This window comes from Poecilia reticulata, linkage group LG12 (assembly GCF_000633615.1).
Source record: "Poecilia reticulata strain Guanapo linkage group LG12, Guppy_female_1.0+MT, whole genome shotgun sequence".
NCBI classification, from domain to species: Eukaryota; Metazoa; Chordata; class Actinopteri; order Cyprinodontiformes; family Poeciliidae; genus Poecilia; species Poecilia reticulata.
The window spans coordinates 4,775,594-4,796,998 of NC_024342.1; the positions used below are offsets into that span (position 1 = coordinate 4,775,594).

A 21,405-nucleotide genomic window follows, 5' to 3' on the forward strand; every position below is an offset into this window, starting at 1 on the left:
CTTTTTGCCACGTTACAGCTGGTTCACCAAAGTTAGCATAGCAACCACGGCAGCGGATGAATGCTTTTGTTGAGTAGTTTTTCTACCATGCAATTGTGCAGAGTGATTGGCAGCACTAAGACCCTCCTCCTGGCTCTGATTGGTTGTTTTTGACCAGGAGGAGTGGTCAGTTTTCGCAGACTGTAATTATACCACCTGTAGAAGGTGGAGGAGATTGATTTTTTTTTTTTTCCACAGACAAACCGTCTCCTACCAAAGCATCATGACATGGTGATAGTTTTAATTGACATGGGAATGAAACATTTTTGTAAACGTTACATACTGCAGCTTTAATGGCAACAAAAACGGGTTAATTGATCACATGAAATTTACCCTTAAGTCTGCATAGGTGTCTTTCCCAACCACCTCTTGAGCCAGATTGGGGGCAACTTTAGAGGCAGCGAAACGCAGCGCTGACTCAGCCTGAGAGTCACAGGGCGGCATCAAGTGTGAAAACAGCTTAGAAAAGTAGAGTTGGGCCGTGATACCACCATCGTAATGACACGGATGGAGGTATTAGAAGTGCAAAAAAAAAAAGGGGAAAAAAAGCGGTCTGCAGACGAGCTGAGAAAGTGTCAGGCTCTGGTTTTACATGGACAGCAACGTCTAATTAAATGAAATATTTCCCCATCCTGAAATTCAGAGTTTTGATTGTAGAGTAAACTAACAGGGGAGGCGGGTGGCAAATTTATAACCTCAGCTACGTACTGAGGACTTTCTTCTCAGAGACATAAAATAATCATGTGGTGTTCTCATATGCGCTACCGAGGAAACGAGTAAGCCAAGCGATAGTCTGGAGAGTTTTAAAGAATAAAACAACATTTTACTCCTGAAAAGCATTAAAACGACGTGGAAAAAATGAAACTGGGAACTGTTTAAAGATTAAGTGAATACATGTGCATGGCCATATGGTCTGTCTGACTGTCACTAAATAAATAATTCAGCAAATTGTGATCTAAAATCTCAAAAGCCACATTAGGTTTAAAGCTCATTCTGGCCTGAAGAGACTAACCGGGTTTGTAATGTGCCGTTTTCTGTAGTTCAAAATGTCAACAAGTCAATAATCAAGAAGAGTTGGAAAGCTGAAGAACACCAGGGGATCTAGCTAAGGCCTCTGATTTTATTTTTGAACATTAAATTGATCAGATTTAAAAAAAAAAAATCTAATTTGATAAGATTTTATTGCTTAGATATATTTCATTTCTTCTGATTTTACTGATGCTGCTACATTAGCCACTACTGCCATGGAGAATACCTGCATTTTGTCGTGACGCAACATATAATGATCAAAATGATATTTGCTAAATTCATTGGAAAATAGATCAGACACTGAAATGAAATAATCTTCATTGGTGAGAGAATGTGCATAGGATAAGATGAAATGTGTTAATATCGTTTTTGGAACGTCGCTGTGATGTAGCAAATTTTAATAACCTTGTCCTGGAATGTAAAAGAAAAGAAAATCTTTGGTGGAAAAAAAATTGTACACAAGCTGAGACACAGTAAAAAAAGTAGACTTTATTCAATTGCACAATATAAACAATATATTAATCTGGTCTGCCGTATTTGTTTTATTTGTTCATTTTCATTTAATTCCACATCCGAGTTCTGCAAAATGAGAGAAGTTGGGACAACAGCAATACAAACTAAAGGAACAGTACAAAGAAACAAAGTAACGTCAAACTTCCCTTATATATACAGATACATATATAAAATACATCTTGCAACATAAAAAACTCAAAACACAGGACAAATCATTTCTGTTGACATTCATCCATCAGATAATTAACGGCTGACGGCATCACATTCCTCTGGATGATGAGATCCTTTTAACGAGAGAGGAAACGAGAATGCTTGAATTTATTCAAAAAATGTTAGGAGCTATTTTAATACCATTTTGATCCACAAAAAGAGCATCAAAACATTTACTGAACCTTCTGTGTCTACAAAAACTAATATTCAAACAAACAAATGTATAAATGTAAACTTTTCTCTAGTTGAATGACATGTAATGACTTTCTAATCATGTAATAGAAAACACGCTGAAAAATGTGGCCTTGAGGCAGAGATGATGCCATCAAAGCCGTATGAAATGTTGGTAGCGTTTCTTAATATAGCAATATTATATCTTATATATTTATATATGTATAAATATATTTATTTTTGCTTTGATAAAATTGTAATATGGCTGCCATCTGCTTTTAATTTCAACACATTTTACTCCACATAAAATAATAAATTCCGAACATTTTAAAATTCAAACCTGCTGCTTCTGTGCTTTTTTTATTTCTACGATACGTCAGTGGATTTTCTCAAAAGGAGAAAAATGAAGAGCTAAAACCAAGCAGAAAGCATCGGAGACTCTTAAGCCGTTTTCACACTGCAAGGAACGGAGCGGTTTCAAAATAGGGCCGACCATGTTTGCATTAGAACTTGCGACCGGTTCCACCCGGCCACTTGGAACCACAAGAGCTGTGGTTCCAAGGTGCCGGCTGAGCAGTTCTGCTTAGAATCAGCAGCTGATTGGTTCAGAGTCAGCCGTTGGTTTTTTCTCAGTCAGTCATTGATTGGGTCTAGCTGGCTCTCACTAAACTGTTCTTACAGTATTTTGTAAAGAGTGCTCTTTTCAATAATTTTCATTTGCGATGAATTCCCTTTAACATTCTGCTGTTACCTGGTCCCATGATGAGGGATTTTTTTTCCTCCGCTTACTCGCTGATGAACGAGTACAGAATGAACTAGATCGGTCAACGAGGAAAGAGAAMGTTTTCCACCGCATCTCTAAGGAAAAGGCTTCTGCCGCTACATCGCAACCATTGTTTAGTTTAAAAAATAATAATGTCAGGTACAGCTTCGATGCCGCCCTCAGTTATATGCAAACACAACAGGGCTGCAGTACGGGTGGAACCGGGCCGAAGCGTGCCGTTCCGTTCCTTGTAGTGCGAAAACGGCTTTAGACATGTCATGTTGTACGGATGTCAGAAATGTAAAACAAAAGGAAAAATAAAAAAGTTCATAAAAACATTATTAATGTTAACTGCTGTTAACATTCACAGGTAAAATGAACCATGTGCAAATAGAATCCTTCATAATGCCTCCATGTTGTCTCCATCTAAGCCCACGGCCCCCAGGCTCCGGTGGGGCCCGGGTCACACTGGGGGTCGTCGTCGGGGTAGTTTATGGGCAGCGCGGTTTTCTGGTGCTCTTGGAGTCTGGTGAGGAGGTAATCCACCACGTCAGGGAACTGGGCCGACACCTCGTTCCTCTCCTCTGGATCTTTTTCCACGTCGAACAGCATGATGGGCTTCAGCGGGCCGAGCTTAGGGACCTCAGAGTCTGACCCGTTGTGGCCAGGTCGGGGGAACCAAACCTCGCAGCCTGGGGAGGTAATGAGGTAGAGGACATGCTAGTAGCAGCTAAACGTGTCATACACTTAAAAAAAAAAAACTCAATCTAACCAAGTATTTTTGGTCTAGTTTCTACTGCTAACTTATTATTACACTTGAAATAAGATAAAACTAAAGTACAAGTGACTTTTCAGCAAGAAATAGGTCAATAACAAGTATTTTTTCATAAATATTAAGGAATTATTTACTAAAAACAAGTTCCTGTATGTCACTGAAAGGTTATCTATTAGTCAATTTGATCTTATTTCAAGTGTACTAACTAATTTGCACTAGAAACTAGACCAACAATACTTGGCAACACAATGTGTTTTAATGCAAGATCCTTTCAATAAGCTTCAGTATTTACACGTTTTAGCTAATCGTAGCATCTTAGAAGCAAGTTAGCTTCTAAAACCTTCCAACTGTCCTGAAGTTGCTAATAAAGCAAGCTAGCATTAGCTTGACATCTAGTATTGGCTATGAAGCTACAGAGCTGGAGGACCTGCCAGGTTGTTACAATGTTCACAACACAAAGTCATTCACTGTGGAACCGTTTCAGATGTGACGTCATTTGATCTTTACCTACGTTTCACTTCTAAACACATCGTTCATAAAGACTGATGAGTTGATCCTGAACTTATTTTTTTCCCTCTGCAGTTGGTGGTGAAAAAAATAATTGATGTTCGTTGTTCTCCTTGTAAACTGCTTTTTAAGGAGTCAGCAGTTTGGACAGTTTCCTTATCAGCAGGTCTGACAAGGTTACAACAAGATGTTCTCACACAATGTGACAGAAACCAGATTACAAAAGACACATTGTAAAAAAAAAAAAAAAACAACAAACTCCCCCAAAAATATATCTTCATTTAACACAGTTTTCTCAGCGTTTACCATTACAGGCTCAGAATTATCACAAAAGTATTTTTATTTGCTACATGTCAGAAGAATGAGAAAGAGATTTGGTTAAATAAATACTTTCAATAAAAATGTTGAAATGAAATTCCATCGTTTTCCAGGGTCCTGCATAGCACAAATCCGGAACAAACTTCCAGAAAACTGGAAAACCGCTGAAACACTGAGTTTCACCTGAAGAGTTTACTTTGGTTGACAGTAACTGGAACATCGATCAACATATGTGCTGCATATTGATGGTATTTGACCAAATGTAATATTTGCTTGTTTTGTATGATGTTACTCTGGTGAAAAGCACTTTGAACTGCCTTGTTGCTGAAATATGCTGTACAGATAATCTTGACTAGTTTAAAACATGTCAGCAATAAAAATAAGCATCATTGTGCCAACACTTTCACCCACAAAAGGCTGAGTTTTCTACCAGAGATGAGTGAACATGGAACGTAAATGCCAGTACAGACGCTCTATTTGTGTCCGACTTTCTGCCTTCACTTAGACTAAGCGTGTCATTACCAGTGACAAAGAATACTGACCTGGGTATCCAGTCAGCAGCTTCCAGTTTGAGGATCGGATGGCGGCGTGAATGGACACATTGAAGCCAAACTTGGCCCAGCGGTCTTCAGCGACCCCCCGGGGCAGAGTTAACCGACTCTGCCTGCCAGGACCTGCGGGGAGAAGACAACGGAGCTGATACTTCACTTCATCCACCTTCCAAAAACAAAAGGAAAAAAAAAAAACATTTCGAAAACGCTGACCCAGAGGATATCAGACCACCGGCAGACATAAAGCCCCTTCTGTGACGGGACAGAAGAACGGCACCGAAGCCAAGCGCATGCCTGAACTTCGCAGTCGGTATCGAATGAAGGCGTCAAAATAAATAGACAGAAAAAAAGGAGGGGGACGGGTGGCGAAGAATCAGCAGAGGAAAAGCAAAGTGGTTTAAAACAAACAAAGCTTATTGAAATCCCTCCTGTTTAAAAGGATTCATGTTATTTTTTCACAAAGCTGATGACGATTCCCGTTCCAATGAAATGTCTGTGAAAGATAAATTTTTTCCCAAAATACAACAAGAATATAGTAGAATAGTGCAGTGGGAGGGTCTTCTCAGCCTAGCTAGAGCGTAGCGAGATGCTAAGAAAAATCTTTTGGTCTTCTGGAGTTCACATCCATCATCGTGTCTTCATTTACCAAAACCAGGCCCGTCACAATAACAAAGTTTGCTGGATGATAAATTGTCCCAGAAGTTATTGTGATAAACTATTTTATTGTTTTCAAGTAAAATCATGATAGTGGCATAATAGCACAAGAACACATTCTCAAAGATCAACATGAACATTTAACACAGGAACTGGAAGACATTTTAAATACTCAACAAAAAACAACAAATAAAACAAATTATGAAGTCTCTGTAAACAAAAAGTGTTAGTTGAGACCAGACTGAAAAATTTTGCCATCCAGTTTTGGTAGAAAAAGAGAAAGTATAAATCATGCAAATGTAAATTATTGAACTAATAATTCAATAATTTGAATTAATTAATAAATGAATTAATCAGTGATTAATTAATTTATTTCTTATTGTGACAGGCCTAACCAAAACTAAAGTTCAGACTGTAGTATCAGTCAGGAGAGGGGTACAAAAAAAATCTGTCTTTGATTCACACAGCTGTTAGTGTTCTGTTAAATGACAAATAAGGTGAATACAATTTTAAAAACGGGGACATCTTGGGTCTGTTTCTAAGCTCCTCTTTATTGTTTTTAATGTATTTATGAATTAATAGGTTTAGATTCGTTACTAAAATCAAAGGACTTGGACTTGGACTTGTGAGGCAACATAATCTGATCAGGACATCCTCAGCAAGGTCTCTCTCTCTCTCTCTCACACACACACACACACACGCACAATCAATAAGCAGTTACTTTTAATTGGTAGGCAATCTTTGACGAGAGAAATTGTAATAGACAGGATTTTCCTCAAACACGGAGAATTTAAATGTAGAAATCTGACAAATGGCGGTGATGTGGTTGACTCAGCACCAGTCTTCCACGCCTGCCAAGCACAATGAGTAATTCACCATGAGTGCAGCTCCACAGATACGATGAAAAATTACAGCCGCAGTAACCAGTTGGCAACACTTTCTCCGCTTTCACAAAGCAAAAGTCAATTATTTATCCTTGTATTGACGATGTCCAGGATTTTCTGGAACCTCCCGCCGTGAGCTTTCTCAGCCGACGGGAAAAAAATATCTCCCAGAAAGGGAGCACACATGTCTGTGATTTCCAAGAGGAGCAAGGGAAACCTGGCCTTGGGAGCATTCCCAGGTTCATGCCGCTGCTGACCCCAACAATGTGCTGCTGATTAGGCAGATTTGCAAGTGATCTCAGCCTCGCGGCGCTGAAAGAGCAAAGAAAAAAAAAAAAGAAAAAAAGACAGTTCTTCCTCGCGTTCTTTGCATACGTACATTGCCGCAACCCACGCGAAGCCCGTCCACCGCAGTGACATGACTCGAGAGTCAAAACATTTCCGATCTCAGCGTTTCTGAACCACATGATAAAAGCTACGACATTCAGTTCTTCACCCTTCGTTGCGCAAGTGACATGCGGGCATCTTAATGGGTCTCGCATGCATTCAGCCGGGCTGCTCAACGGGGAGAGGCCTGCGAACTAAACAGACGCTGTTGCACAACTGAGTGGTATGTGCAGTGCCTTACAGAAGTATTCATAAGCCTTCAGTTTTGTTTTCAACCACAAACTTTAATGTATTTTTATTAGAATTTTAGGTGGCAGATAGACACAAACAAGCCCATAATTTTAAAACACAAAAACGAAGAGTAAGTCCAGCTGTGAAGGCCTCAGGTTTCCTGGAGAACATTAGTGAACAATAAGCTAAACGGAGCTGGTGCTGCGTTCAATTCCCACTGCCCAGTAGGAATAAACAACTGGAACGCCACCCAAAGTTGGACCCCTAACTGGATCCTAATCCTAACATTTAGGATATTTAAGGCCGACTTTAGGGTTCAATATGGCAGCTTCTCGCGTCAATAGTAATATGTGTTGCAGACATGTTTATTTTACAAGACACACTAGTAAGAGTGCGTGTAAAGTCAATGTCACTGTGATATCCGGACTATTAAACGCACCAGAATATGAGCTGCACCATCAGTCAAAGTTCTGTGCAAATTTGAACTGTGAAATTGTAGCAAAGCTGGAACAACGATGATCAAAGACTCTATATCTGAGCTGGGGTTTCTGCTGATTTCACCAACTCAAATTTAAGACCTTTTTAAGACCATTATGAATTAAATTTAAGACCTGCGTCACGACAAACGTACAAAGGAAAACTGCAAAGAAGCAAATTGTATCAGTTGGCAACAGAAGTGAGCAAACCGAATCCTGCTGATAAACTTTGCACTTGCCCATAATGGATGTAAAAAAAAGGTGAGCTAATTAGCTAGCAAGGGTATATTAGCAGCTAACTACTGGTAGCCACAGCTGCAGTGAACGCAGGATCAAAGTTTTGAGTAACAGTAAAGTTGCGCAAGAAAAAGGAAACTACATAGAATATATGCAATTAAATAGTCCTGCCACAAAAAAAATTTAAGACCTGTGATTAACGTAATTAATGCCAACTTATTGCTTTTCAATGGATTTAAGACATTTTAAGGCCTTAATTTTAGATACACTAATTTAAGACTCTTTAAGGGTTAGCGGACACAATGCAAGCGAACTGAGCTTTGGCCATTTTGAAAAAGAAAAAGACGAACACGTCAAAACAATCGTGTCCAGATGTGAAAAACTGGTAGAACCCAAACACTTGCGCCTGTGAGACGGTTCTGGAAAGTATCGACACAGGAGGACTGAACAGAAATGCACTCCAACCTACTGAGATTTTTGTTTCTCAAAGTATCTGAAGCCCATTTATCATTTCCTTCCACTTCACAGCGATGCAGACCGACTTTTGTATTGGACTGTCACGTACCGTTCCAATAAGATACATTAGACCTTAAGACAAAATTCAAGAGGAATAAACACTTTTTTTTGTGTGCAAGCAGGTGGGAACATAAATTATGTGAGCTTTACTGGTTTTGATTTGTTTCCTGGTGCTCGAGCTCTCGCTAATTTAAGGAATTTGGGCCTCCAACGCTTTTCCCCACATGTGCACGTGTTAAAATCATTCCACGGATGAGCTCGGGAAGACGATACGCTCTTCTAGATCCACGGCAGACGCTCTGCGAGAGGAGGAGCGAGTAGAGCGAGGAATATTTTGAATCAGAGAAACAGCTAGAGGGGAAAAAGCTGAAGAGCTTTGTAGGGAAATCTGGGGGTGTTACAAGTCTTGGGTCAAGTCCAAGACTTCTCTCCCCACACCACCTCCTTTGTGCCTCTCCCAACAATCGAGAGCGTCGGGGACCCCTCTGTGACACATTTAGTCGACATCCCCTCTGCGAGAGCAACAGGAAAAGGAATTTTTTTCAAAGCCAACTTGAAAGGAGGAAAGTATGTTGGGGGGAGAAAAAAATAGAACGCTTTTCATGAATTAAACCCAAAAAAAACCCCAAAAAGAATGACAAGAGACTGAGAGGAAAAAGGGGAAGGAACTCAAAGTGAGAAGCAGCCTCAATAGGACAGGAATCCCAAAACCAGGAATGCTAAGAAAGGGAGGCTTGTTGTCGGTTTGGTGGCTGACAACGATTTCAACATGAAACACGATGGCGTAAGCTTGTAAAGCTGTAGTGTTGCTCTTCGCCGCCTCAGTGATTTATATAGTAATGGTCACCAGTAAACCTTGAGGAGAATCCCAGGCACCATGGGATTTAGCTCCATAAAACAGTCCCGTCTCAAAAACCGGTGACGTCAGCAGCCGGACTTTTGTTCAGCCGAACTCCGACCAATTATTGCATATGCTCGCTTTTGTAGGTTCGGCCGATTCGAGAGGTCAGGAGTTCAAGCTTTCCTCCCAAATCTTTGGAGATCGTCAGTCCAGAACACAACAGAAAAAAAAAAAAAAAAATCTCTTTTACATGTAAAGATCTGAAAAGTTTTGAATGAAAGTCCAATTTGAAAACAAGCTTTAAGCAGGTCTTAAACATAATTTTGATTAAAAATAGTTATTTTTATTGGGCTGATGTAATATAAAAAAAATTTAATGTCACCTTTTCATTACCTGTAAGTGAAAAATAAAGAGAAACAAAGGTGTTAAAACATCAGTTTTGTCTAATTAATCTATATATATGGTGATGGAGTTACTGAAATAAATTGACTTTTCAACAATCATCTAATTTATTGAATATTGAATGGGTCTGTAGTGACAGAATCATGCTGTGGGGGTGGGGGACACTTTTCTTCATTAGAGACAGTGAAGCCAGTCAAAGCTAATGGAAAGTAGAGTGTAGAAACACTAGAGTCACAGGTATAATTGAATGATATTGAGCAAGTGTTAGAATGGCCCAGTCAAAGTCCAGACCTGTATCCAACCAAGGATCTGTGGAAAAGTGTTCTTCAGAAACTCTTTGACTGATGTTGGTGCTACTTTGTAAACAAGAATGGACAAGAAGGTCCATACAAGAAGAAGAATGATGCACTTCCTTATGTTGGGATTTAACAACGTATTGTAAAATCCCAATACAATGAAGTGTGTGGCTTTTGACTGAAAGAATGTGGGAAAAGGTTCAGACATGAAAACTTTAGGCGCTATAACTTCCTTCATCTGTAAAGTCAAGGAAAACGCTGTTGCTAAGCTACTAGATTTGCAATCTTCAAACCGATCTTTCCATAAAGGCCCAAACAAATGTTCTCGCTAATCCCTTGTTTTCCACAAGCTGCTCGAAAACAGCCCCGTGTCAAAACAGCTCGGCGAGATATATTGGTGTGGGTGTGTTGTTCAAATTACAATCCGCAATGCAGAGCTGAGGTCACAGGAAGAGACTCGCCACCACATATTAAAAACACTGCGCTCCGGTTCATAAAGCTGTCATAAAGGATGTTACAATGATTGGAAGTTAAGGGCTAAAACCATGGGACTCATACCGTTAAGTAATGCACAAACCATCACCATCTACTTCCTGTACCCATGGGAGCCTATCCCAGCAGCCAGCGTGTGGAATGCCAAGGTGGGGTACATCCTGGATATGTCCACTAAATCTTCACCTCAATTAGCTTCACCAGCATGCAACATTCATTTTGGATAAACGAGGAAAACATCTTTAATGAGGCAGCTAATGTAGCTAGCACAGAGGCTTCAGTTTGACTAGATAGCTATTAGCTTTCCTCAAAGCTCCCACGTTCCAGAATGTTCAGTTGCCTCATGTCAGCTAGTAGCTAGCTACAGCTAGTAGGTAGTAGCTAGTACTAGCTGCTAGACAGCTAGTAGCTAGCTAGATTAAGTAGCTAGCCATTAACTTTCCAGATTCCTACATTCCAGAATGTTCCAGGCTAAAATTATCCAGAGTTCCAGTCCTAAAATTTTCTACCAGAACTCAAGATTTGATAGAAATATTTAAAATATGTTTTATCTAAATAAAATGTTTTATTTGATAGAGCTTAAATAAAAACTTTCAAATTATAGCAACGCCATGTATTTTGGTGACACTAAACTCTAGATTCAAATTAGTGACGCTTTGGTGTAAGTAAAGAAATAAAAAAGACAAAATACACATGACTGGGTTGTTCTTAAAATCCTAATAAAAGGATCAACCAGCCTTTGGTCTGATCTGAATGTCAAAGTTCTTTCACAGCAACATTTCTATCATAATGCATCTGTTATAAACTTAGCTAAAAATCACCTTTTTTTTTCCTTTTTTTTGGCAAAACTGATTTTGTAGGATCATATGGTTCACATCTGTTCCTCCACTGACCCATTACACCCCTACTGTGGCACATCAGATTTCAGAATAACACAAAAGGTAATAAAGAAAAAAAGCATGGTATTTTTAAACGTCGAAGGTCCAGTCTTCCCCTCAAAGTCAGAAATAGCTGCCACAGACCAGAGAGTCCCATTAAGCCCTCCGAGATGGAGGTGGTGGTTGGGTTCACAAATTATTAAGTGGTTAAAGCAGGAGTCCACCCCTCTGTGTTTCCAGTGTGTCCTCAGTCACATGACCCTCTTCCAGGAATCCTCCCTGCAATCAGAGGTTAAACAACGCACGCTACACCCAGCTCTAAAAACTAGCACTTCAGCACTGCTGGCTGATAACAATGACTAATCACAACTTCAGACACATTACAACTGAATAGCAACAAGAAGAGGTTCTAACAAAGCGTGAAGATGAAACATGTATCTCTTTCAAATAATCCTTTTTCTCAAAAACAAGAACAAGACATCCTCTGATAGTGAACCAGATGCAGCAAGTATCTAGTTTTTGTCACAAAGTCACAAACTTCTGTGTATTTCACTTGGACGTTATGTAACAGACGGAGGACAAAACTACACGGTTTTCCAACATTGTTTCTTTGCAAATAAAAAATCTGAACAGCGGGGCAAGCATTTGTAGTCAATACTGAGCTGTGAAGTAACTATGGGTCTTCTTCTTGGAGTAACTGCAACATTTTTTTTTTTTTATTGCGACCTAAAGCTACTGATATTGCGGGAGTCTTAAGAAAAAGTTGCACATTTTTTAAAGCTTTATTTATGCCATTATGTGGTTTCACAACAAAAGTTGAAAGTGCTGCACATTATCTTCCTCCCAAAAAAGACAGGATTTTAACATAGTTAATATGTAAAGTGCAAATAACATTCTAAGTACCTTTTTGAAGTAGCACCTTATAGCAAATAAAACTATTTCCTGAGGAGTTTTTCAAAGTGCAAAGGAAATATTCCATACTGGTCATGGATGATGGCATGAACCACACAGTACAAGCAAATCCTATAGAACTTCTCAAAATAGTTGATGCAAAAAAAAAAAAAAAAAAAAAGGCATCTAGCGTCACACATACTTTTTCAACTTGCAGGTTTGGTTTTCAAGAGTCGCCGTGAAACAGGAAGTTCAATTAAAAGGGGGCGGTAACACTTTATCTGAAGGTATCTTCATGAATGTTTATGACTTGTCATGAAGTGTCATTCGGTAAATAATGACACTTTTAATGCACGTTTGCATTAAAAGTTGCATTGCAAGTGCATTATAAGTGTCAATTTAGCATTATTTGCTAAATAATTACGTGTTCATGCAAAGTTGCATTAAAACTTACATTAACAGCTCATTAATAGAATCAACTTTGCAGTATCTCGTCAAATAAAGCGTCACCAGGGGCCTAATGGCATTGGTCAAAATCCAGCTGAGTTGCAGTGATTGGTCAGAAAAGAAGGAAATACAGCAAATATCAAGGTATATGATTGGTCAGATTTGCGGAAATGTGCGATGACTGGTAAAAACGGCAAGTCAGTGCAGAAATTGCGAACGATGAGTGAATTTGTGTTAATATTTGCGATCGCAACATTGCAACTTCCCGTAGGAGACTCATCCTTATTGAAACTTCACAACTTTAATCCTGTGAAAACCAGGACTCTACTGTATCATTCTGCCCAACGTTTCCTGGTCTTTTTATACATACTGAAGTTGTTTTGTTATACTGTGACAAAAATACAGTCCACAAACACACCGAACATCCTCTAATCTACAAACAGGCTTAGAGCAAACATATTTTTGTGCACTGGAAAAAGGCTTTGTCTAATATTACACAACGACATGCTCTGGGATCTGCGGCGCAAATCCAAAACTCAAACAAAGTTCCTTTGATATTCCTGCCCATGCTGGGAGGAAAGAAAACAGCAGATGTACACTAGCGGACGAGGAGAAACACGCATCCCGCACAGCGCGAACATGGGAGGGGAAAAGACGCGACAGGAGGTTTCCATCTTCTCTGGCTTTATCAAGCCGCTGGCCGTCGCCCGGAGATGAATCACGACTTGGACAGCTTGAAACGGACCAGCGAAGGTATTCTCCCACAGTTCAGGGATGCTCATGGTAGGTAAATTAGAGGCTGTAAATTTCGGTACTTCACGGAATCCAGCAACCTGATGAAACCTAGTCAAGCTGCAGGATTTACAGCACAGCAGGGATGTATTCTTTAGAATCATGATACCCGTCATATTCACTGTGATGTAGATCGCCGCTGAGCTCTTTTTACAGCCGCATGAGAACAAACCAGTTCTTTAGAGATGATTTTTCATGGGTACATTGTGATTAGACTCCAAAGAAAACTCGGTAGTTAGGAATTTGTGAAGTGTTATGAATACATAATCTGGTTACCAAACGCAGAATAGCTCATGTCTCAAAATTGCTCTTTTTTTAACCTAAATTATCCCACTTTTTAAAAAAATTAATAAAACAAAAATACATTACCTCAATTAATTTATATCCTATGTGTATTTTGTAGCAAATGTTGCATTGCTGTTAAGTACAACATAACCTCAACCCTTAATTTTCCCATATAAAAACAAATAAAGAAAACACATCAATCAGCCCAGACACACGTAAATGCTTAATTTTGTAACTGCATAAGCTGAGGGATTTAGCTAGCATTTAGCTTTTTCTTTTTCTTCTGTTGATTTTAGACAAGACAAGGTCCAATTTTAGGATGTCTTAATATAACAAGTCAAATACTAAATCTCATTTATATGAGCTTTAAATCATAATCTACCCAAATGTTAATTGTTTTGGAAAGTTTGGCTAATGCTACTTTAATCATCTTTACAGTGGATAAAGACAACACTATGGTCTTTATGACTTAACATTACCTTTGACTAGAGTGTGGTAAATTTGAATAAAAATGTAGGCAATCATGGGAACACTGTTCTCATTCAACAAATAGGTTTTTTTTCGCAGAGTTTTTCACATCCCTGAGGCTTGCTAGGCTAGCATGTCTGGAGCTATTAGCATGTACTTACCAATACAAAACTACTCTCATTATAAGGTTGTAGGTCACACATTAGGCCTCTGCTACGCTATGATTAAGTTTTTAAAACATTTTTTCCCCTTTGTTGTGAAAAATATCTGCACAATCAATTAAAAAACACAACAAAGTAATACCTACAAAACAACAGCAGGAGGCGATAAAGTCAACGTCTAAACAACAAAGATCTGAGCGACTAAAGCAGCGCTAGGCTGCAGCTTATGTTTAGCAAGATGTTTACCCTTTCCTCAAATTCATTAATTCTTTTAGCCTAGAATTAAAGTTTAAAGGGAAAAAACTAAAGAAGTCTGTGGAAAAAATCTGTTTATTGCTTTGTAATTGTTGTGGCTTCTAGCAGGGAAAGTACTTGTGTGCAAGTAGGAAAATGGGACCCTTATGTCAATGTTTCCAATAATCGATCACAGAATATTCAGCGTAGGTGTGCACAACACACACTTTTTTTTAATCTCCTCTTAGAGAAACATTTTTCTCAGCTCTGCAAAAAAATATCTTTGTTGAAAGAGGATCAGGACTTCTATAAACCCACAAAGACCTAAATTTTTTAAATTCATACTTTGCGTTTTTAAGTTGCCCACAGTATTTAGGGGCTTTTTACGTTATTCAGGCAAGGCAGGTGTTTTTAATCTCCATAACTCAACAATTAGAAGATTGGGGAAAACAAACAATCAAGGAGCCAAAACCAAGTGCTTCCCTATAAACCAAAGAGGGATGTTCACCATGCTAAGAGTAGAGTTTGCTCAATTTTTTATAATTGAAAAGAAAGTTGACTCATTCTTAAATTTATGGATTTTATTTTTTTTTTTTTTTTTTTTTTTTAGACCAAAATAAAAACAACAGTCCATTCAGACAATGGGTCCTCATAATTGGCCCGGACGGAAGAAGGAACTTACATGGAGTGAGGTCAGAATACAAAGGGTCGATGTTGTGCAGCAGCTCCTGTCTGGGCGAGGCGAAGCCTTTGCTGCAAAAAAAAAAAGAAAGAAAAAAGAAAAGGGGGGCGTTACTGTTGAACACATGCAAGCACGCACACACAGAGGGATGGTGACGTCTAACTCATGCACAGTGAAAACCCCGCTGGGATCTGTAAATGTGAACCAGCTGGCTGCCGTTTGCCAGCCTCTGACCACAGTCCACCGCCGAGAAAACGCTCCCCTCGCCTTCACCACACGCTCTGATAACACAACTAAAATAACTCTGGCTCTTCTGCTGCCTGCTGCTCGGTTCCTATCCTGCCGTTAGCTGACAGGTCGGCCTCTTGGAGGCAAGTGGAGATGCATGCCGTTGTCATGGAGCTCCAACAAGTGGCGGTGTGCTGATTCGGTCCATCAGAGACCCAATAAGTGATCATGATTGCATGACAGCTGGCATAACTATTTATCCTGGGTTTTTTTCTCCATTTTTTACTTTTATTGTCTGTTCGAAATAAATCAATAACAATACATATTGTGAAGGACACATGATCAACATAGATGAATAATACATCTACATACAGCTCATCAACCTCTCAAAATTAGCTAAGCACAGCTGGTGGCATCAGCTAACTCACTCACTCTTTGGTTACCTAGCAACAACCTGTTGAGTGACTAGCACAGCAGCAGGTTCATGTTTCCCCATCTCACCTCATAACTGTTTAAAAATAAATGACGATGTGGATGAAATAAGAAAGGCCACGCCCCAATTTGGCAGAATTTCAGACATTTAAAACAAAATCATCGATGTCGACTGATTTAAAAGTCTTGTATCGCGATACGTTTCTCAGCCCTAAAATAGGCCAAGGGCAAACGCAGCTCCTTGAAATGAAAAAGGTCGCCAGTGCCAGGCTTGGGGCAAAAACAAGGGAATTTTGAAAACGGGGGCAAATATTTTTTCACAAGGCTGCAGCGTGGCGGTCAGACGGGACTCGCTGACAGTTTGCCAAACTCACATGGAAAGTACGTCTGTGGTCTGCGAGCGGTCGCATGTGACCCCTCCGCGCTGCAATCGCTCCTTTACAAAGTTCCATAAAATACAGGAGGGGAAAAAAACATCCAGCTATGAAAGTAATTCAATCGATTAGCTCTGTTGACACGGCGTCCGCATGAAAAGATCTGCTCTGAAACCAACTGACAGCAGAACATCACAGGCAGAAAGGAGGAGAGATTTATGTGTGAATGAATGATGGAATGTCCTCCCTTTTCTGCTCGCATTGCCACGGTAACAAACACAGATCCGGGTTTGGGGAAGCGGACAGAGGGGCAGCACCTGATGGTCTTCCACACGTTGAAGCCGTCCAGAGGCTTTGTGCCGCCGGTGCTGCCTCCCGCCAGGCCGACCAGAGTGGGCAGCCAGTCGGAGACGTGGATGAGTTCCCGGCTGACGGTTCCGGGTTTTTCCAGCAGCGGGCCGGCAACAAACCCCACTGCCCGCACGCCCCCCTCCCACAGCGACAGCTTCCTCCCACGCAGCGGCCAGTTGCTGCCAGCGTACACCGTCTGGCCTCCGTTATCTGGCGGAGAAAAAATAGACAAATCTGGTCAAAAGAAAAGCAGATTTCAGTTTTGAAGACTAAACAAAAGTCTTCACACCTCTTTAAGTTTTTATGTTGTGCTAAAAACCACACAGTTGAATGCGTTTTATTAGTATTTTTATTTATCTTTTATTGTGAAGTTGAAAAAAAAATCAAAATTATTTCACTTCAATTTATCACAATTAATTGATTTATGCTACCTTTTATCTCAGTTTTTATATTATTGATTTTATGTTTGGGTCTTTGTGGCGCATTAGTGATTTTATTGTCTGTAATATGTAGACTCTATATAGACAAATTTTACTTACTCACTCACATGATGATTCTGACCGATACGGATGTTTTTTTTTCTTGTTTTTTTTTTATATTTATTTTGTAGCACACAGGTTGTCATCAACCCATTACGTGGGTCCGGTATAAACACACTTCCCCAGCCAGGGATCCCCATTCAGTAGCAGGGTACCATGCAAGTCCAGGAAGTAGCCTGTGTGTCAAACTGTTCTGGAAAATCTCACTCCTTAATGCTTTTCCAAGCTGCTCTGGCGCTCTGCGGACCTGCTTGCTCTTTTCCTCCCCGCCGGTTTGGCCGCGGCTCTCACCCGCCCGGAGAGGCGGACGTCTTACAGTAAAACGGCAGAGCGAGTTCAGGGCTCATTTACTTCCTGTTAGTCATGACACGCAGGAGCCAAGCACAACAGCTCGACCGGGGAGATGGATAAAACGTTTCACCGGGGGAGCGGGAAGTGTTTCATGAAATATAAAAGGTTGCATCACTGATTATTCACACACTGCTACGTGTGGGTTTTTTTTTTTTTTACTGTAAGCATTTGCAGTGTTTCCGACCAGCATTGAGGCGCTGTTGCTGCCGTCAGAGCCAACCATATGCGTGGAAGAAACAATGAACCGGGACCACCTACTGCATCCACCCTCACGTTTTCACTATCAAAGCATTGTTCCCGTTTTCTAATTAGCCATTAAAAAGCATGGACGCCACTAAAAATAACCCTCAAAGTGGTTGCCTACTTCAGATGCTAACCATTAGATGTTCCACATGTGGAAAACTGTGAGCGGCCACATGTTTGGATGACCAGATGATGTTCTCTCATAAATTTCTTTCAGATGGAGAACTGTCAAAAGGCCAGAGACTTTGACTGGCCCCAAGAAGTGCAGCGACATGCTGCCCTCTAGTGGAACACCAGGGTATTAAAGATAAGAACAGGTTAAGATCAGCTTGATTTTTGTTCTTTTCTTTTGGCAAATATGCAAATAGTTTAGTCTCTAGAAGGGTAAAACCCAAAACAGGTCTATCCATCCATCTATCTATCTATTCTACTCCATTTCTAAAGTAGATATTTCTCTAAAATTTGTCTTCTTTTTTTCCCCAATAATAGTGCAACATTTGCGAGTTTTATTTGACTGTCCTGGGGGCAAAATGGCTCTTTAGGTTGTAAAAGTTACAGATAGTTATGTTATGTAACTGTACTACAGTGAAGTAAAGGTAAAATAATACCTGTTTTTGTTGTTTGTTTGTTTTAACAGATAATTGCTAGAAAGTGTGCTGTGTATTTGTGTTTGGTTCTGTAGGTTAGAGCGTGGTTGTGTACCTGTGGAGAACACGAGGATCGTGTTGTCCCAAAGTCCTTCCTGCTGCAAAGCCAGGCTGATGTTGCCCACGGCCTCGTCCATGGCCGACACCATGCCGGCGTACAGCCTGCGATGACGGTCCTCAATGAAACTGTAGGGGGCCAAGTAACGCTCCGGTACCTGCAGGGGTGAATGAACCGCCTGCAGGGCCACGTACAGGAACAGTGGCTGAGACAACAGAGGAAAAAAAAAAAAAAGAATATTTCATATACAAGGCAGGGAAACTGAAAAAATAAGATGTGTGTGTGCATCACCTTGCTGGAGTTGTGTTTCTTGATGACACTGACAGCTCTCTGACTGAACAGCTCAGTGGAATAGTCTCCTTTATACGCGGCGGCCACCTCCTCCCCGTCCCTGAGGTCCAGCGCGCAGCGCGTCAGGTTCAGAGGAGCGATGTCATAGCAACGCTCGTGAGTGAAGTAGTCCTCACTTCCCGTCAGGTAACCTGCGACGCAAAGGTTACGACTTCAAACCTGCGGCCATGAAACTTTTCTTCCCCCCTCAAAATTACTACCTTACTAGTATTTGCGTTACAATATCATCATATTATGCTATATATGTTTACAATGTTGAAGTGATTCGAGGAATTTTGCAATTTGCGGAGATACAGCGAGCGGAGTGTTTATTCCACTCCGACCACTAGATGCCAGTGACACACAAACCCTTAGAAGGCGTCGCATGTTTTGAACGGTTCCCTGGTTCTGCACACCTGAATCCAATTATGACTCGTTACCAGGCCTCAGAAGAGCCTCATATATTTCTGGGGTTTTTTTTCTTTTTGGCTTCATAATGTTTGAAAACAAAAATTAAAACTTATCAATATCTGACATTGTCTAGCAAAAATGTTTTTACATCAGGCTACAATAGAATGTTCAGTTCCAATGGTATCAATGACATCAGCAGTGATGTGAAATCGGTGCTTCACTAATCCTCCTGGAATCAGTTCTGACTAAACATTTCCTAACAGCACCAGATCTGATCTTTCTTCAAAATAATCATTGTGTCCATGTTGTTTTCTTTGTCATTCTAGACAATATACTTATTTCTGTAATAAATAGTTTTAGATCCTTTAATACAAAGGTACAGCCCAAGTCACACACTTAAGTCTCAGAATAACCCCCATTTGTTACCCCATATGTTACTGCACAACCAATACACAATGTATTTGTAAAAAAAAAATTTATCTCCGATGCAAGCTGGGAAAGTAATTCCACCATTTGAATCAGCAGGAAAGTGGACACATCTCAAACTGTAAGGACACTGAATTGTTGTTGTTTTTTTCCCACCATCCTCTCCGATTTTGAAAACCGGCTGACAATTTTAACATCTTTGTGTATGAACCATAAGCAAAGAATCCCAATCTTCCCCATCACCAGTCATGGGCCAGCTCCTTTGAGGGATATTATGTGTCGAAAAAAGGAAAAAAGTGAGGCAACTGTTTCCAGCTTCCTTTTACACAATTGCCGTATAGCTCCCTCACATAAAGTGTGCAATTACAATTTTTAAGAGGTCTGCCTCAACCATGTTGAATTCCAACGACAAAGGATCTGACCAGAGTGCTTTAAAACCCTTTGCTTCTCTCACTGGACAATTGCCCCATAAATATTTTTCCCCCGTGAACTGGACCCTGCTTTTTTTCTTTTATTTCTTCAATTCATACATGAAAGCTGATATAAAAATATTAAATATTGTCTTTATTCCATAAAAATCCCATGTAGGAAATCTATTATTTAATACGAACCAAAGTATGTGTCGAAGCCGCGGCGCGTGGGCAGGCAGTCCTTCTTGTACATGCCCAGGTGCCACTTGCCCACCATGTGAGTGCCGTAGCCCGCCTCCTTCAGTAGCTGAGGCAGCAGTTTCTCATCCAGAGGGACACAATATGGCTGGCAGGGCCAGATGATCTGGTGCTGCATGCCTGTGTGGATCTGAGGGGGTTGAAGGTAACCGGACTGTTAGGAAACGGATGGAAAAAGCGGAAAAGGCTACTTGCAAAACTAGCGAAGAGGAAACTGGCAGCATGTTGCAGAAATTAAGCACAAAAAAAAAGTTACAAAATAAATGTCAACATTGGTTCCTTTCCTTAAACTACATCTAAAACTCTTACATCTCCACTTAAGCACTTTAATCATTGTGTTATTTGGATGGTTAAAATGACAGTAAAGGCAACGCTTCCTCATACATATACTGTATATTTGTAAATTACTCTGACTTTATCATCAAATGAATCAGTTGTTCGCCATTTCAACAGCAGAAACGTAAAACTTAAAAACTCAGTTTAAGTTTATAATTTACGATAATATACAGTGTTTTCTTTTGAGTAGGAGGTCAAAATGCAGCATGTTTAAATGTAGAGTTTTATTTGGTAAATGGAATGTAAAAAAAAAATTCATTTTTCATTCAAAAAAAAATGTTTGATGTAGATCTAATTGCTGAAAGTATATTTAGATTAGAACAACTGTTTTTAGTTGGTAATTTCTTAGTTTTAATAAAACACAAGAAATGCATTTGTTCAACAAAAACAATTCAGCAAAAACCATTTTTGAAGGTTTTAGTCTAATGGCATCAGATTGCATAAAGGCCCTAATCTAACTCCATATAAATAAAGTAATTGTTTTGTTGTGCACATCTGAGATCTGTTCACTTCTGGGTGTAAAATGGCAGAACTGTCCTTGCGTGCCTGTACTCGGGCCTCACCTGGTACCTCCCGGTCATGAGCTGGTTCCTGGATGGGGTACACACCGGCTGGACATAGTAGTTCTCCAGGCGGACCCCCTGAGCCGACAGTTTGTCCAGGTTTGGCGTCCTGATTTCTGAGCTGTGATAGCCCACATCGTACCAGCCCAAGTCATCGGCCAGGATGAAAACGATGTGAGGCGGCCGAACTGCTGAAACCAGCCCGATCAAGACAGACAGGAGCCCCGCAGCGAGGAACCAGAAAGCCGCCTGACTTTTACCGTCCCGCGTCATTTTTAGCTCAACAGCGACGCTGCTTTTAAGCGTAAACAAGGAAGT

The 21,405-nt window shown here is 40.2% G+C and overlaps 1 protein-coding gene and 1 long non-coding RNA gene across 2 annotated transcripts; one reads left to right on the forward strand and one right to left on the reverse strand.

The window, feature by feature from the left end:
- Positions 1-1,537: 1,537 nt before the first annotated feature.
- On the reverse strand, positions 1,538-21,385 carry arsb (arylsulfatase B). Its single transcript, XM_008423423.2, has 8 exons — positions 21,088-21,385; positions 20,132-20,318; positions 18,645-18,835; positions 18,351-18,558; positions 16,482-16,725; positions 15,131-15,201; positions 4,868-4,999; positions 1,538-3,417 (listed from the first exon to the last, which is right to left on the reverse strand). The coding sequence occupies exons 1-8, from the start codon at positions 21,358-21,360 to the stop codon at positions 3,152-3,154; spliced, it is 1,572 nt and encodes a 523-aa protein (XP_008421645.1). The 5' UTR covers positions 21,361-21,385; the 3' UTR covers positions 1,538-3,151.
- LOC103473306 (uncharacterized) lies at positions 12,811-18,420 on the forward strand. The gene is made up of 3 exons (XR_534998.2): positions 12,811-13,291; positions 17,866-17,965; positions 18,331-18,420. It is a non-coding gene; the product is annotated as an uncharacterized LOC103473306 (long non-coding RNA).
- Positions 21,386-21,405: the final 20 nt, after the last annotated feature.

Excerpts from the sequence above, each read along its gene's own strand:
- arsb (XM_008423423.2), bottom strand. The coding sequence starts at position 21,360 with ATGACGCGGGACGGTAAAAGTCAGGCGGCTTTCTGGTTCCTCGCTGCG. Across the intron at positions 16,726-18,350 it reads GATCCTCGTGTTCTCCACAG|ATAACGGAGGCCAGACGGTG; the intron begins GTACACAACCAC and ends TTTCTCCGCCAG. Across the intron at positions 15,202-16,481 it reads AACGTGTGGAAGACCATCAG|CAAAGGCTTCGCCTCGCCCA; the intron begins GTGCTGCCCCTC and ends TTTTTTTTGCAG.